General features: G+C 37.4%; 1 protein-coding gene across 1 annotated transcript in view; it reads right to left on the reverse strand.

Moving 5' to 3' along the window:
• Positions 1-3,169: 3,169 nt before the first annotated feature.
• The window catches only part of LOC124405609 (collagen alpha-2(IX) chain), a 48,124-nt gene continuing 32,983 nt past the window's right edge, over positions 3,170-18,310 (reverse strand). Inside the window, exons 7-16 of the mRNA XM_046880640.1 lie at positions 7,933-8,037; positions 7,087-7,348; positions 6,738-6,812; positions 6,357-6,451; positions 6,043-6,135; positions 5,248-5,370; positions 5,114-5,128; positions 4,297-4,494; positions 4,093-4,208; positions 3,170-3,688 (exon numbers count right to left, since the gene is read on the reverse strand). Of these exons, the coding sequence (XP_046736596.1) occupies positions 3,373-3,688; positions 4,093-4,208; positions 4,297-4,494; positions 5,114-5,128; positions 5,248-5,370; positions 6,043-6,135; positions 6,357-6,451; positions 6,738-6,812; positions 7,087-7,348; positions 7,933-8,037 (1,398 nt within the window). The 3' untranslated portion in view covers positions 3,170-3,372. The remainder of the gene's footprint in view (positions 3,689-4,092; positions 4,209-4,296; positions 4,495-5,113; positions 5,129-5,247; positions 5,371-6,042; positions 6,136-6,356; positions 6,452-6,737; positions 6,813-7,086; positions 7,349-7,932; positions 8,038-18,310) is intronic.

Here is an 18,310-nt window from a genome sequence, read left to right on the forward strand (position 1 = left end):
AAAATTAAAGTGACCACTAGAATTCTGCTAACTCGTGATTATTCTGGATAGAAATCATTGAAAATAATTTTTATACAAGTTTTGCGGTTGTGATCTTATCTAATTTGCAAGGAGATTTAAAAATTAAGAGAGGAATTGAAGAATCCTGTCCGAAAATTTCACTCTTTAGTTGTGATCATGACTAGTTCGAATAGGTTTGATAAGCTTTGTAGACGAAGTACTCTCTTTGAGTCTAGTATTTTTCCTTCGACTAGTTTCCATATGCTATAAAATTTGACTGACAAGCTGAAACTAAATGCTAAACATTTTGTCAGAAAAAAATTTTTTTGAACACAATTTGAAACTTGCATAAAACAAACTCTCAGAAGTCTAAATCATGAATCTTGGAAGACATTCTAAGAGGGTTTGGCATTATCAATGAATGAACAGTTTATGAAATTGTCATCTTAGACAAATTCATAACTATAATGATTCGAATCAGATGCTTTCATGGTCAACCTTTTCTCCATGGCAATTTTTTTTCTCTTTCATTTTTTTTTATAGAAATCTGTTCCACTGCTGCTCCTCTCGAAAATTTTCCTTAACGTGTAAACTGATAAATATACAGACAGAGCATAAATCTAAACGTCATTAAATGCCTAAATACAATTTAGCAATTTCAATTGATATACGCATATCGAGTAGTGTTTTTCTTAATTAAAGGTGACCCATTGTTTGAATTGTTATCCTTATTTATTTATTTTTTCTCATTATGACCACTCTCCTAAGCAACTGCTTTCAAGCACGCGTGCATGAATTTTGCATTTTATTTTTTGTATTGTTTTATAAAAAAGATGAAAACTTTAACAGTCAATCAAAGGAAAAAAAGAGAAGATAATTTTCCAAAAAAATTATTAATTGCATTCTAGATTTGGTTTTTCAGAACTTAATCAAGACTTTTCTACTAAGTTAAGTATGATATCCTATAACTGCGTTTTTTAACTTCTTCGACATGTATCACTTGAAAGTAAAATGTGTTATAGATTCCAAACTAGAAATGATCTTAGCATAATTCTTTAACTAATCTAAAACTCAATACTCAGGTGATTGTGATTTTTAATAAATGCAAGTGGGGTCACCTATGCTTACACTTACAATTAACTATATCTTAAACATGAACATTCATGTATACGATATTGACTATAACATGTAAATGCATCGATGGTAATTATGTATATATATTAGACTGTGCCAAATGAAGTGCCTTTTTTTTCGGTGCCGTACCAAAATTAGGTTGTCACTTGCAAAAAACTTATTCTGGCTATGTTTCAACTCGATATGTCCTTTTTTTAGTTAGCACTAGCGTAAATAGGAACTTTTTGGAAAAAAAATTTTTGTCCCAACTTTATGTTCTATAACTCATTAAATATGATCGATAGAAAAAAGATTAAGGTGTCATTTTGTAGGGAATTAAAGTCTCTACAAAAGTAACTCTTGATTATATAGGTTCTCCTGGCAAATTATAACGTTTCAAAAATTGGTAACAGAATCAATAGAAATATTTCTGCTAAGCCAGAACATCGCATTTCCCTTTAATGATATTTTCTCGGTATTTTCTTATTATAAACATTGTATATTTCTATCAACAAAATAAGAATTTTTCATAAATAGTATTAGAATCTTAAAATAACTATTATGAACAATATTTTACCACAGATAAAAATTAATGGAAAGGTTAAATGCGGAAAATATCGAAAGGAAAGTATTGTTACGAAAATCGTTAATACAAGTAGCTTAAAGTTAACATATTGACTTAAAGTATAAGAACTTTTTCTTTAGAACATACAGCTTCGTAAAAAACTGAAATCAATGAGTTTTATACTTAGAAATATTGTTTTGTAAGTGTTTAACGATGAATATGAATGTAAATTTTGACAAAAAATTTGTCTGAAAAATCTGAAAAATTGACATATCGAGTTGAAACTTCACCAGAACTTTTTTTTTGCGAGAAACAACCTAATTTTCTTACGGAACCAAAAAAAAAAATAGGCGCTTCATTTGGTACAGTCTTATACATATACATAAACTTAATTTTTAAAACCTACGCATAATAGATATGCAGACGGTATTGCATAAGTAGTTAATATTCTCTTCCCTAACTCGACTCAAACAATGTTTAACAATTACCGTTGATTTTAGTTTTATTCTTTTTTTTTTCGTTTGAACGTCTTTCTTGCCATGCTATAACTATGTCATACTGGACGTTTTATGTGATTAGGCAACATTCATATCGTATTTATTAGTATGTATAATAACGACATGTCAGAATTCAATTTACTTAACAGTGAATAGAATTATTTTCTATTTCACTGCAGTCGAATAGTTCAAGAGATGACCTGTGATAGTCATCTCCGACGATTAAAGATTACACGAGTAAATTTATTGATATGATGGCTGATATGACACGTTGAAAAATTGTTTTTGAGACGATCAGTCTTTTGGTTAAAACTGAAATTATTCAGAAAGCATAATCTGCTGTGTATTTATATTATATTGACCATTTTCAAATATGATTATCATTCTTCATACGACATTGCTTATGAAGATTAAGGATATTATTCTCGACAGTTATTTGCGTATTAATCTCTTCGGAATAGATCGAATCATGGGTGAAGAACTCGTACTCAATGACCTTCATTTTTATCTAGTATCAAAATCATTTTCATTTCAGATTTCCCATTGCGGTAAAAATCTCTAACTGAGTTTGAAAAGTTTCAAACAAACCGTTTGCTTTCGCCATTTTTTTTATCACGTTTTTTGTTAAATCTAACGTATATTCAAATTATTTTTTCACCAGACATTATGCTTCGATTTATTTCGCAAATTTTCTTCAATATCATTGTACATAGACATGTTTGAATTTTTGAAACACGGTATTTTTAAAGTTTAATGTTTTATAGAAAATTCAAAAAATCCGGAGATTAAAAAAAAAAAACAGATTCTTATACGAAAAGTGTTTTTCTTCAATTTCTCATTACTTCTTGAATTCCAGTGCTTAAAATCAATATGGTTTCCGATTTTAGGGAAAATGAGAATCACGTCATAATATTTGATATTTTCTTAAATATGTGAACAGTTTTGAATCAATTATACTAGTGAAATTTATACTCATAAATTCTTTTCTTCTGTTTGTTCCTCGTTTTTCACCTCAGTACTGTAATCTCGCCACATATGTACCTACTTATTACTTTTATACGATTTTCGTTGTAAGGAATACATATTTATTATCTCTTGAGTACGAGTCTCTGTATAGTCTTTAAATTAGAATTTATATTCTCATAATTATCCTTCTTTCTTCCTTCCTGGTAACTACCTAGTATCAAATCCTTAGGATTAATCTTCGATCAGTTTATTTAAGTGTCTATTGTAATCTTCTTCGGACAATTCTACGTCGTCATCTTCTATAATGTCAATTTCATCTTCGTGATCTACGTCCCTCCGACGTCTAGCCGACTGCGTTGTCACCTCTATGCACAATAGAGCGAATTTACTGTCGCACGAATATCGGATTTGCTCCAGAAGCCGATCTCCGTTTAATGGAGAACCCAATCCGTAACGATCTGAGCTACTGGAATGCCAAGCATCGCAGTAGGTGTCCATAGCCCTTTCGCCATACTTGTGCGATCCGTGCCAAGCGACTTTTTCAGGCCTAGAAAAATTACCAGTTTATTACTTTTCATCACCTATTATGACGTGTAAGCAAAGTGTTGATTTCGGTGAAAATCACTTTTCCTAATTTCAATGAATCGCTACGTTTTCGAACACTTATAATTTTTTTGTTCTTCGCAATTTTTTATCGAATTTTTCTTTCAAAGCTTTTTTATTCGGCTGCCAAGTCCTATTAGTTTCAAATTTTTCACTCGATCATTTTCGAGATCATCATAAAAATGAAGAAAACTCTGACATAAAGAGTTGAATATAGCAAAAACCAATCCGATTCCAGTCGAAAGTTTTAGAATGTTGATACCTGTGTGAAATGATTAACAAATAATTATTAACCCCAGGCACTTTCGAAAACAACAACTGCAGTACCATAAAATCATATCAGCGTACCATGAGAAATCTGTTAGGATATTTTTTCCATTGAAGCTATAGATTCTCGGGCTCTGCGAAAAATAAGCACCGTCGCCATTGAACATTTCCTTCCAAGAATTGAACAGAACGTCTCCCTGAAATTGTAATCATAATTATTCATCAATTATTGATATGCTCGCATAAGTTTCTGGTTATGGAGCCGCTTTTGACCAATATTCATACCTTGATGTTCACAATCGGCAGATCTCGGTCGGCGAATCTGACGATGCTGTCCACATTTTGTACTCTTGAGCTCAAAAACGCCCGGAAAGTACTGGCTCTGAATCCAGCTCGCCTGGATTGTCGATAGCAGGAATAATCTGCGCCCCGAATTCCATGCATGTCACCGGTAATCGGCTCGTTCAGCGCAGCCATTCGCAGCTAAAAAAAACAAATCTTTCAATTTTTTGGGTCATTTTTTTTTTTTTTAGAAGGACAATGTTGTGAGATTGAATTGTCGTTGATATAATTATCAATCCTATTACTATATTGCGAATCTGGAAATTGTGGCCACGATTCATCAAGTCCGGAATAATTAATTTTTCTGATTCATTCTTATGCAAATATTGTGATATACGTTTAGATTAAACCTCTTGAGACGTAGTGTTTTTCTTTTTTATCGTATCATATCGAATTCCCATTAAATTTTCTTTTTTTCTCATTTGTCTACTACGAAAATTTCTCAGATAAGTCGAAATAAGCTTTGCTAATTTCGAAGTTATTTTTTTTTACCAGCTTGGTTTTGTTTTTTTCTTTGGAAAATTTATTGAAAACTGTCGTGTATGCAACAAGAATAAATGTACTGAAATTTTATTTCAACATAATTTCGAAGAATTTCTTGAACGGTTTGAAGATTTTTGATTTCTCAACGATTTTTTATATCCGTTTTCGTTGGACGATGCAAATTTTCGATTCGATATGAAAAAGAAACATGACTGTCTATCAATGATACGATTTATCGTGACATTAGAATTGATATTATAATTGAATTCAGCCTTACCATTTTCGGGTACCACTGAGCAGCGGACGGAGGAAATAAATATGTTTGCGTTATTCAATATAGCCTTCTGACGTCATGTTATTTCCTCAGTTATTAATAAACAAAATTATTGATTGTATTGTTGAACAACTTACCGCTGTACCGTCTGCTTTCAACGGGATTTGATTCACCAGGTTCGACACCTCGAAAGGTGGTTTTAACGGGGGTGGAGCCGTCGTTGGTGGGGCTGGAGTTGTGATTGGTAGGAGCGATCCGAGCTTGAAAATGTAACAACATATATTTCACGTAGAAATACAATATACAGAGTGAATTCCTAAAGACTGCATGGTCCCTCGTCTGTTGAAATTTAGTGCGCATGCGCCACAAGACGGAAGCAACTGTTCGCCAGGGCCGCCAACCGTTGTAAATTTAGACGACAGATCGCCACGACGTATGAATGTAGAGTAATGCTCATTAATCCGTTCCCAGTGGCTCATTATTTGTTTGGAATCAAAACTGGAACACGTTTCTTCTCCAAGGAAATTTTGTATTACAGAAGAAACAAAAGATATGTTAATTATGGACACATAAAATTTCTCTAGAGAGTAAGTTTGTTTTAATATTGATTCTAAAAAAATAGTGAGACACTGGGAACTACTCACTAATGGTTATTACTCTAGACTTAAAAATTTTTACAGTTGTCGGTGCCAGCTGTGCTCAATTTGTAATAGTCAAAATTTATGAGGTTAGAGACAGTTGATCATTCTGTGAAATAGTAGCCCTTAGAATATTAGCAAACGGCGAACCATACAGTCGTCAGAAATTCACTCTGTAACCAACTTAGGTAAGAAACTTTGGGGGATTATAGTGAAATCTTTGATGTGTTCAATTGGATGAGGTTTGGCCCTGCATAATCAATGTTTCATGTTGTTTTTGACTGGTATACTCACAGCGATGTACTGCCATCCGTTATTTACCCTGACAAGTAAAGCTTCTTCATCAATTATGTACGCCAATGTACCGACTTGACTGACTGCTGACATCTGTGGAAGTAACACGCATGGGTATAAATTGGGGATACACTTACTGTACGTATTTGTGAGTAGATATTTATAAATCACGATAATTTCAACGTCATCCAAATTATTTCGCAGTTCTCTCACCCTTATCCAAATTTACACAAGAACCCTGGGAAAATTTTCAGTATACAGACGATAATTTTTACTGCTTAGGGATTAATGCGGTTTTAAATTAGTATCGGTACCTTGGTCATAGCTTCAGTATTTTGGAATGTCACAGCACCAGGAACAATTTTTGTCGTACTTTCCGGTGGACCTCGCGTTGACACGGTACCGGATCCTGAAAACCAAAAACATGTATTCAAGTTTCGGTATTCGAGTGTGGTAACACTTGCGATTGCGTAATAGTCCAACTAAATCCACAGGGTATTTGGTTTTCGTGAGGTATGAATTGAAGATATCGTCGAATAAGATAAGTAGTTCGGTTTTATCGTATCTCTGGATCCTATTCTAGAGAAAGTGAATATCTGATGGAGTTTGGATGGACTCAAAGAATTGTCCAATACTAATTTTCTCTTTCATTGCACACCAAATGCCATCTACTTGCAATCACTTAAATACTTTACCGTAGTGTTCTTTGAGCTCCTTGAGCTGTTTAAGCTCTCGGAGAGCCTTTATCTCGTCTAAACTGCTTCTCGGTCCTTGAAATGTAGCATGAAACAGTGATGTTATGGTTTAGAGTGGCTTAAATCGAAGCGTATACGCCAAATGGCTTCGTTCGTCGATAGATTTTGATGAAAGAAGAACCAATGAAAAATGATGCCGCACGTTAAAATGTCACACAAAAATTAGCTAACCACATCAACATGTCAAATGACATCACTTTTTAGAGCCAATACTGTTACATCAGTTTCTCCTGAACAAAGAAAAATTTTCTCAAAAAATGAGACACTCCTCAGAATTTTGTGGATGTACCTTGTCTAGATCCGTAACGGCTGTCTCCTCTGTCCATAAAGATATGACCTCGCCCAATGCCAGGTTCTCCCTTCTGGCCGATGAAAGATAATCCGGGCGTACCTGGGATACCTGGAGGTCCTGGTGGCCCAGGAACCGGAATGTATTTTCCTAGCGACGGCGGACCTGCGGGACCAGGTGGCCCTGGAGGACCCCGCTGACCATCGCGACCTGGCTGACCAGGGGTCCCGGGTGTTCCGGCATCTCCTTTGTCTCCCTTGACCTATTTTCGAAGTAGAGCAATTGTAATTAGAGGTGGAAAGGGACTTAATCACGACTGTAAAATTATTACAGTTCATCCCGTGGAAGAGAGATGAAAATTGAAACGAAACGGGGCAAGAAAGACTATTCAAAACCACTTGAACTTCCGAAGATTTTGATGGATTTTAGGAGACACTTGAAAGCTTCGTGTGATTTCTACCCATTGAAAAGACTCCAAGAGTCCACGTGCATTCCAAAAATTTAACTAACTAATGCATAAAGACTTGTGTGTGGAATTAGTCAAAGAAGTGCTATTGGTGAGCATTACTTTGAGTGCACTCAAAGTTGCGTTAAGTCATTTGAAGTGACACCAATTTATCCCTCATGTGTAACAACGTGATTTATTTTATTTATTGTTTTATTGACATAAGTCAACAGTTATGATGTCGGAGTTATGAGTCGCCGAAGACTGTTCAATCTCTGGTTGTTGAATAACTATAAATGTTACTTCAGAACTACCCGGGTGATCGAAACGATCGTCGAATCGAATCTTGTGGGGACGTATCAGTTCTTCGCATCAATCAAAATTACTTTCTAAGTACTCACCCCAACGGAGAGTCCATACGGACTTGGTGCACCTGGTTCACCCTTATCACCCTTGGATCCCGTACCACCTGGATTACCGGGAATTCCTGCTGGTCCAGGCCGACCCTGTTGGATTTAAATAGCGAGGATGAAAACTAATATTCTGTGATGGATAGAAGACGAAATTTTTTCCGTAAAAGTAAAGACATTTCTTATTCATCTTAGCTAAATCTTCATGTAATTCATCATCAAATAGGACAGTTCATTTGTTAAAGACCATAATTATTTGCAGAAATTGGAGATATATTGGAAACACGTTTGAGAAAATTGTCATTGGCTTCAATCTCTTTTTATTTGCCAAGCGACGGTGATCTAGTATACCTGTTTCCAAATACTGCCACATTCTCTAGTCTCGACAAAAGTCGAAGCAAGCAAGATTATGAAATGATGAACATTATAGTGGAATTTTGGACGTCTATTGCTGTCGAGGGGTAAGCTGATTTGACGATAAAACATGAGAGTGGATTTGATATTAGCAATCATTTCAAAACCTCAAGTCGAAAACATATTTCCAGGAAACCCACGACTTGACGATTTGACGACATGCGTCATTGAAGATTGCATGATTAACTAAATAAAAACTTAAGTGAACGGTTACAATTTATGGAAAGAACGACAGATGAACTAATGTAGAAATTAACGGCAGAAAAGATTATTATATGTATGGCAAAGGCGTATTTTATTTCTATGTGAATGAATGAATATACGAATGAATGACGAATTATAAAAATATACTATTTTATCTAAACAAGTTCATACAATTAATCTCAGTAATCGAACATACCAGAAACAAAAGAAAACCAATTATAATCGACTTATTTTATATGAATTAATTAAAACTTTCGAATAAATCTACAACTTCGAAGGATTATACATCTCTGTACATACATATATGTGTTTATGTTATTTGTATTCACGGGTTGTCCTAATCTCCCTCAATATAAGTTGGTTCTTTATAAATTTCCTGTTGAAAATAAAAAAGTATTAGTAACAATCGTCACGATATATAGTTACGATAAGATGTCCTGAATAACGATCAACGCCCAGACCAAACCCCTAGATCTTGAAAAGTTTTTTGACAGATTTCTCAATATATGTTTTGGATCCGGAGATATCGACTATTGCTTCTGAAGTTCTGACTGCAGTAAACAACAATGTGTGTTCCTTACTGATTGAAGCTCTTGGAGTTACATATGTTATTCATAATCAGTTGTGCAGTCGGGCCTTGAACTGATGTCAAGATTTTATGATATCACTTCAGATAAATAACAGAAAACATATCACTAGACGATCACCAGAAATATGATACAATGATATTGAGTCATTGAAAGGATCGCACAAATCCCTCACAGCAATCGATGTCAAAAAATACTGATACCAATTTACATGTGTTTAGATGAAAAATAAACTAAGCATTCTTTCAAATTGCTGCGAGCAAATATTTGATCGCAACAGGCGAATATTTCGAAAATTGATGCGCATTTCTTCAGTTCTTGTTCCTATACTGTCAACAAGGTTATTTTTTTCCTCCTTAGAGTCCAACAAGTGTTGGCGGATCAATTCAGTAGAATCCGTAACACAATAATTTCGAATGACTAATGGAAAAAAAAAAAGTTAGACCTTCCGTATTTTGTCGGTAGATTTTTAACGTGTTGCGAAGGTATAATGTTTGTTGAATCACACGCTATACTGATAAACTTATACCTATAGAAGTAGTTCCGTGTAAGAAATCGATTTAATGCAGTCCCAATGAACTGCAAGCGGAGTATCGGAAGTTACAGCCAAGAAACGGAAGACAAATTTCTGCGATTTTTTATTCAATGGTCTGTGCATCGTAATTTCTCTGCTGTTGGTCCTACGCCTTTTTTGCTGTGATTTCTGAGTTCCTGGGCGTTCAATTAGCCTAGAAAGGGTCATACAAATCGATTCCGAGAAGATAAATTTTCGGCTCTAAAAATCACAAAAAAAGCAAGGCTAACCCCTTTGGATTTTTGTCAAAATTTCGACCTTTCCGGAAAGTGCTGCGATTGATTTGTTAAGGTGCTATTCCGACGTAATTTTGCGAAAGAAAACGATCAGGCGCAGTCCCAATAAGCTGCGAGCAACGGTTCAAAAGTTACAGCCAAAAAACAAAAGACAAGTTTCTGCGATTTTTTATTCAATGGTCTGTGCATCGTAATTCCTCTGCTGTTGGTCCTACGCTTTTTTTGCTGTGATTTTTGAGTTCCTGGGCGTTCAATTAGCCTGGAGAGGGTCATACAAATCGATTCCGAGACGATAAATTCTCGGCTCCAAAAATCACAAAAAAAGCAAGGCTAACCCCTTTGGATTTTTGGTGAAAATTTTGACCTTTTCGAAAAGTGCTGCGATTGATTTGTTAAGGTGCTATTCTGACGTAATTTTGCGAGAGAAAACGATCAAGCGCAGTCCCAATAAGCTGCGAGCAACGGTTCAAAAGTTACAGCGAAAAAATGAAAGACAAGTTTCTTCGATTTTTCATTCGATGGTCTGTGCATCGTAATTTCTCTGCTGTTGGTCCTACGCCTTTTTTGCTGTAATTTCTGAGTTCCTGGGCGTTCAATTAGCCTAGAAAGGGTCATACAAATCGATTCCGAGAAGATGAATTTTCGGCTCTGAAAATCACAAAAAAAGCAGGGCTAACCCCTTTGGATTTTTGTCAAAATTTCGAACTTTCCGGAAAGTGCTGCGATTGATTTGTTAAGGTGCGGTTCTGACGTAATTTTGCGAGAGAAAACGATCAAGCGCAGTCCCAATAAGGTGCGAGCAACGGTTCAAAAGTTACAGCCAAAAAATGAAAGACAAGTTTCTGCGATTTTTCATTCAATGGTCTGTGCATCGTAATTCCTCTGCTGTTGGTCCTACGCTTTTTTTGTCGTGATTTTTGAGTTCCTGGGCGTTCAATTAGCCTAGAAAGGGTCATACAAATCGATTCCGAGACGATAAATTTTCGGCTCTAAAAATCACAAAAAAAGCAAGGCTAACCCCTTTGGATTTTTGTCAAAATTTCGACCTTTCCGGAAAGTGCTGCGATTGATTTGTTAAGGTGCTATTCCGACGTAATTTTGCGAAAGGAAACGATTAAGCGCAGTTCCAATAAGCTGCGAGCAACGGTTCAAAAGTTACAGCCAAAAAACGAAAGACAAGTTTCTGCGATTTTTCATTCAATGGTCTGTGCATCGTAATTCCTCTGCTGTTGGTCCGACGCTTTTTGAGCTGTGTTTGCTGGGTTCCTGGGCGTTCAATTAGCCTAGAAAGGGTCATACGAATCGATTCAGAGACGATAAATTTTAGGCTTCAAAAATCACAAAAAAAGCAAGGCTAACCCCTTTGGATTTTTGGTGAAAATTTTGACCTTTTCGAAAAGTGCTGCGATTGATTTGCTAGGGTGCTATTCTGACGTAATTTTGCGAGAGATAACGATCAGGCGCAGTCCCAATAAGCTGCGAGCAACGATTCGAAAGTTACAGCCAAAAAACGAAAGACAAGTTTCTGCGATTTTTTATTCGATGGTCTGTGCATCGTAATTCCTCTGCTGTTGGTCCTACGCTTTTTTTGCTGTGATTTTTGAGTTCCTGGGCGTTCAATTAGCCTAGAGAGGGTCATACAAATCGATTCCGAGACGATGAATTCTCGGCTCCAAAAATCACAAAAAAAGCAAGGCTAACCCCTTTGGATTTTTGGTGAAAAATTTGACCTTTCCGAAAAGTGCTGCGATTGATTTGTTAAGGTCCTATTCTGACGTAATTTTGCGAGAAAAAACGATCAAGCGCAGTCCCAATGAGCTGCGAGCAACGGTTCAAAAGTTACAGCCAAAAAATGAAAGACAAGTTTCTTCGATTTTTTATTCAATGGTCTGTGCATCGTAATTCCTCTGCTGTTGGTCCTACGCTTTTTTTGCTGTGATTTTTGAGTTCCTGGGCGTTCAATTAGCCTAGGTAGGGTCATACAAATCGATTCCGAGACGATAAATTTTCGGCTCCAAAAATCACAAAAAAAGCAAGGCTAACCCCTTTGGATTTTTGGTGAAAATTTTGACCTTTTCGAAAAGTGCTGCGATTGATTTGTTAAGGTGCTATTCTGACGTAATTTTGCGAGAGAAAACGATCAAGCGCAGTCCCAATAAGCTGCGAGCAACGGTTCAAAAGTTACAGCCAAAAAACGAAAGACAAGTTTCTGCGATTTTTTATTCAATGGTCTGTGCATCGTAATTCCTCTGCTGTTGGTCCTACGCTTTTTTTGCTGTGATTTTTGAGTTCCTGGGCGTTCAATTAGCCTAGAAAGGGTCATACAAATCGATTCCAAAAGGATAAATTTTCAGCTCTGAAAATCACAAAAAAAGCAAGGCTAACCCCTTTGGATTTTTGGTGAAAATTTTGACCTTTTCGAAAAGTGCTGCGATTGATTTGTTAGGGTGCTATTCTGACGTAATTTTGCGAGAGATAACGATGAGGCGCAGTCCCAATGAGCTGCGAGCAACGATTCAAAAGTTACAGCCAAAAAACGGAAGACAAGTTTCTGCGATTTTTTATTCGATGGTCTGTGCATCGTTATTCCTCTGCTGTTGGTCCTACGCTTTTTTTGCTGTAATTTTTGAGTTCCTGGGCGTTCAATTAGCCTAGGGAGGGTCATACAAATCGATTCCGAGACGATGAATTCTCGGCTCCAAAAATCTTAAAAAAAGCAAGGCTAACCCCTTTGGATTTTTGGTGAAAATTTTGACCTTTCCGAAAAGTGCTGCGATTGATTTGTTAAGGTCCTATTCTGACGTAATTTTGCGAGAAAAAACGATCAAGCGCAGTCCCAATGAGCTGCGAGCAACAGTTCAAAAGTTACAGCCAAAAAATGAAAGACATGTTTCTTCGATTTTTCATTCGATGGTCTGTGCATCGTAATTTCTCTGCTGTTGGTCCTACGCCTTTTTTGCTGTGATTTCTGAGTTCCTGGGCGTTCAATTAGCCTAGAAAGGGTCATACAAATCGATTCCAAGACGATAAATTTTAGGCTTCAAAAATCACAAAAAAAGCAAGGCTAACCCCTTTGGATTTTTGGTGAAAATTTTGACCTTTTCGAAAAGTGCTGCGATTGATTTGTTAGGGTGCTATTCTGACGTAATTTTGCGAGAGAAAACGATCAAGCGCAGTCCCAATGAGCTGCGAGCAACGGTTCAAAAGTTACAGCCAAAAAACGAAAGACAAGTTTCTTCGATTTTTCATTCGATGGTCTGTGCATCGTAATTTCTCTGCTGTTGGTCCGACGCTTTTTTAGCTGTGTTTGCTGGGTTCCTGGGCGTTCAATTAGCCTAGAAAGGGTCATACGAATCGATTCAGAGACGATAAATTTTAGGCTTCAAAAATCACAAAAAAAGCAAGGCTAACCCCTTTGGATTTTTGGTGAAAATTTTGACCTTTTCGAAAAGTGCTGCGATTGATTTGTTAGGGTGCTATTCTGACGTAATTTTGCGAGAAATAACGATCAGGCGCAGTCCCAATAAGCTGCGAGCAACGATTCAAAAGTTACAGCCAAAAAACGGAAGACAAGTTTCTGCGATTTTTTATTCGATGGTCTGTGCATCGTAATTCCTCTGCTGTTGGTCCTACGCTTTTTTTGCTGTGATTTTTGAGTTCCTGGGCGTTCAATTAGCCTAGAAAGGGTCATACAAATCGATTCCGAGAGGATAAATTTTCGGCTCTGAAAATCACAAGAAAAGCAAGGCTAACCCCTTTGGATTTTTGTCAAAATTCCGACCTTTCCGGGAAGTGCTGCGATTGATTAGTTAAGGTGCTATTCCGACGTAATTTTGCGAAAGAAAACGATTAAGCGCAGTTCCAATAAGCTGCGAGCAACGGTTCAAAAGTTACAGCCAAAAAACGAAAGACAAGTTTCTGCGATTTTTCATTCAATGGTCTGTGCATCGTCATTCCTCTGCTGTTGGTCCGACGCTTTTTTAGCTGTGTTTGCTGGGTTCCTGGGCGTTCAATTAGCCTAGAAAGGGTCATACGAATCGATTCAGAGACGATAAATTTTAGGCTTCAAAAATCACAAAAAAAGCAAGGCTAACCCCTTTGGATTTTTGTCAAAATTTCGACCTTTTCGAAAAGTGCTGCGATTGATTTGTTAAGGTGCTATTTTGACGTAATTTTGCGAGAGAAAACGATCAAGCACGTCCAAATAAGGTGCGAGCAACGGTTCAAAAGTTACAGCCAAAAAATGAAAGACAAGTTTCTTCGATTTTTCATTCGATGGTCTGTGCATCGTAATTTCTCTGCTGTTGGTCCTACGCCTTTTTTGCTGTGATTTCTGAGTTCCGGGGCGTTCAATTAGCCTAGAGAGGGTCATACAAATCGATTCCGAGACGATAAATTTTAGGCTTCAAAAATCACAAAAAAAGCAAGGCTAACCCCTTTGGATTTTTGGTGAAAATTTTGACCTTTCCGAAAAGTGCTGCGATTGATTTGTTAAGGTGCTATTCAGACGTAATTTTGCGAGAAAAAACGATCAAGCGCAGTCCCAATGAGCTGCGAGAAACGGTTCAAAAGTTACAGCCAAAAAATGAAAGACATGTTTCTTCGATTTTTCATTCGATGGTCTGTGCATCGTAATTCCTCTGCTGTTGGTCCTACGCTTTTTTTGCTGTGATTTTCGAGTTCCTGGGCGTTCAATTAGCCTGGAGAGGGTCATACAAATCGATTTCGAGACGATAAATTCTCGGCTCCAAAAATCACAAAAAAAGCAAGGCTAACCCCTTCGGATTTTTGGTGAAAATTTTGACCTTTCCGAAAAGTGCTGCGATTGATTTGTTAAGGTGCTATTCTGACGTAATTTTGCGAGAGAAAACGATCAAGCGCAGTCCCAATAAGCTGCGAGCAACGGTTCAAAAGTTACAGCCAAAAAACGGAAGACAAGTTTCTGCGATTTTTCATTCAATGGTCTGTGCATCGTAATTCCTTTGCTGTTGGTCCGACGCTTCTTTAGCTGTGTTTGCTGGGTTCCTGGGCGTTCAATTAGCCTAGAAAGGGTCATACGAATCGATTCAGAGACGATAAATTTGTGGCTTCAAAAATCACAAAAAAAGCAAGGCTAACCCCTTTGGATTTTTGGTGAAAATTTTGACCTTTTCGAAAAGTGCTGCGATTGATTTGCTAGGGTGCTATTCTGACGTAATTTTGCGAGAGATAACGATCAGGCGCAGTCCCAATAAGCTGCGAGCAACGATTCAAAAGTTACAGCCAAAAAACGAAAGACAAGTTTCTACGATTTTTTATTCGATGGTCTGTGCATCGTAATTCCTCTGCTGTTGGTCCTACGCTTTTTTTGCTGTGATTTTTGAGTTCCTGGGCGTTCAATTAGCCTAGAAAGGGTCATACAAATCGATTCCGAGACGATGAATTCTCGGCTCCAAAAATCACAAGAAAAGCAAGGCTAACCCCTTTGGATTTTTGGTGAAAATTTTGACGTTTCCGAAAAGTGCTGCGATTGATTTGTTAAGGTCCTATTCTGACGTAATTTTGCGAGAAAAAACGATCAAGCGCAGTCCCAATGAGCTGCGAGCAACGGTTCAAAAGTTACAGCCAAAAAATGAAAGACAGGGTTCTTCGATTTTTTATTCAATGGTCTGTGCATCGTAATTCCTCTGCTGTTGGTCCTACGCTTTTTTTGCCGTGATTTTTGAGTTCCTGGGCGTTCAATTAGCCTAGAAAGGGTCATACAAATCGATTCCGAAACAATAAATTTTCGGCTCCAAAAATCACAAAAAAAGCAAGGCTAACCCCTTCGGATTTTTGGTGAAAATTTTGACCTTTTCGAAAAGTGCTGCGATTGATTTCTTAAGGTGCTATTCTGACGTAATTTTGCGAGAGAAAACGATCAAGCGCAGTCCCAATAAGCTGCGAGCAACGGTTCAAAAGTTACAGCCAAAAAACGAAAGACAAGTTTCTGCGATTTTTTATTCAATGGTCTGTGCATCGTTATTCCTCTGCTGTTGGTCCTACGCTTTTTTTGCTGTGATTTCTGAGTTCCTGGGCGTTCAATTAGCCTAGAAAGGGTCATACAAATCGATTCCGAGAGGATAAATTTTCGGCTCTGAAAATCACAAAAAAAGCAAGGCTAACCCCTTTGGATTTTTGGTGAAAATTTTGACCTTTTCGAAAAGTGCTGCGATTGATTTGTTAAGGTGCTATTCTGACGTAATTTTGCGAGAGAAAACGATCAAGCGCAGTCCCAATAAGCTGCGAGCAACGGTTCAAAAGTTACAGCCAAAAAACGAAAGACAAGTTTCTGCGATTTTTTATTCAATGGTCTGTGCATCGTAATTCCTCTGCTGTTGGTCCTACGCTTTTTTTGCTGTGATTTTTGAGTTCCTGGGCGTTCAATTAGCCTAGAAAGAGTCATACAAATCGATTCCGAGACGATGAATTCTCGGCTCCAAGAATCACAAAAAAAGCAAGGTTAACCCCTTTGGATTTTTGGTGAAAATTTTGACGTTTCCGAAAAGTGCTGCGATTGATTTGTTAAGGTCCTATCCTGACGTAATTTTGCGAGAAAAAACGATCAAGCGCAGTCCCAATGAGCTGCGAGCAACGGTTCAAAAGTTACAGCCAAAAAATGAAAAACAGGGTTCTTCGATTTTTTATTCAATGGTCTGTGCATCGTAATTCCTCTGCTGTTGGTCCTACGCTTTTTTTGCCGTGATTTTTGAGTTCCTGGGCGTTCAATTAGCCTAGGAAGGGTCATACAAATCGATTCCGAAACGATAAATTTTCGGCTCCAAAAATCACAAAAAAAGCAAGGCTAACCCCTTTGGATTTTTGGTGAAAATTTTGACCTTTTCGAAAAGTGCTGCGATTGATTTGTTAAGGTGCTATTCTGACGTAATTTTGCGAGAGAAAACGATCAAGCGCAGTCCCAATAAGCTGCGAGCAACGGTTCAAAAGTTACAGCCAAAAAACGAAAGACAAGTTTCTGCGATTTTTTATTCAATGGTCTGTGCATCGTTATTCCTCTGCTGTTGGTCCTACGCTTTTTTTGCTGTGATTTCTGAGTTCCTGGGCGTTCAATTAGCCTAGAAAGGGTCATACAAATCGATTCCGAGAGGATAAATTTTCGGCTCTGAAAATCACAAAAAAAGCAAGGCTAACCCCTTGGATTTTTGTCAAAATTTCGACCTTTCCGGAAAGTGCTGCGATTGATTAGTTAAGGTGCTATTCCGACGTAATTTTGCGAAAGAAAACGATTAGGCGCAGTTCCAATAAGCTGCGAGCACCGGTTCAAAAGTTACAGCCAAAAAACGAAAGACAAGTTTCTGCGATTTTTCATTCAATGGTCTGTGCATCGTAATTCCTCTGCTGTTGGTCCGACGCTTTTTTAGCTGTGTTTGCTGGGTTCCTGGGCGTTCAATTAGCCTAGAAAGGGTCATACGAATCGATTCAGAGACGATAAATTTTAGGCTTCAAAAATCACAAAAAAAGCAAGGCTAACCCCTTTGGATTTTTGGTGAAAATTCTGACCTTTTCGAAAAGTGCTGCGATTGATTTGTTAAGGTGCTATTCTGACGTAATTTTGCGAGAGAAAACGATCAGGCGCAGTCCCAATAAGCTGCGAGCAACGGTTCAAAAGTTACAGCCAAAAAACGAAAGACAAGTTTCTACGATTTTTCATTCAATGGTCTGTGCATCGTAATTTCTCTGCTGTTGGTCCTACGCCTTTTTTGCTGTGATTTCTGAGTTCCTGGGCGTTCAATTAGCCTAGAAAGGGTCATACAAATCGATTCCGAGAAGATATATTTTCGGCTCTAAAAATCACAAAAAAAGCAAGGCTAACCCCTTTGGATTTTTGTCAAAATTTCGACCTTTCCGGAAAGTGCTGCGATTGATTTGTTAAGGTGCTATTCTGACGTAATTTTGCGAGAGAAAACGATCAAGCGCAGTCCCAATAAGCTGCGAGCAACGGTTCACAAGTTACAGCCAAAAAACGAAAGACAAGTTTCTGCGATTTTTTATTCAATGGTCTGTGCATCGTAATTCCTCTGCTGTTGGTCCTACGCGTTTTTTGTTGTGATTTTTGAGTTCCTGGGCGTTCAATCAGCCTGTAGAGGGTCATACAAATCGATTCCGAGACGATAAATTCTCGGCTCCAAAAATCACAAAAAAAGCAAGGCTAACCCCTTTGGATTTTTGGTGAAAATTTTGACCTTTTCGAAAAGTGCTGCGATTGATTTGTTAGGGTGCTATTCTGACGTAATTTTGCGAGAGAAAACGGTCAGGCGCAGTCCCAATAAGCTGCGAGCAACGATTCAAAAGTTACAGCCAAAAAATTAAAGACA

The sequence above is a fragment of the Diprion similis genome, chromosome 4 (genome assembly GCF_021155765.1).
Source record: "Diprion similis isolate iyDipSimi1 chromosome 4, iyDipSimi1.1, whole genome shotgun sequence".
Lineage (NCBI taxonomy): Eukaryota > Metazoa > Arthropoda > Insecta > Hymenoptera > Diprionidae > Diprion > Diprion similis.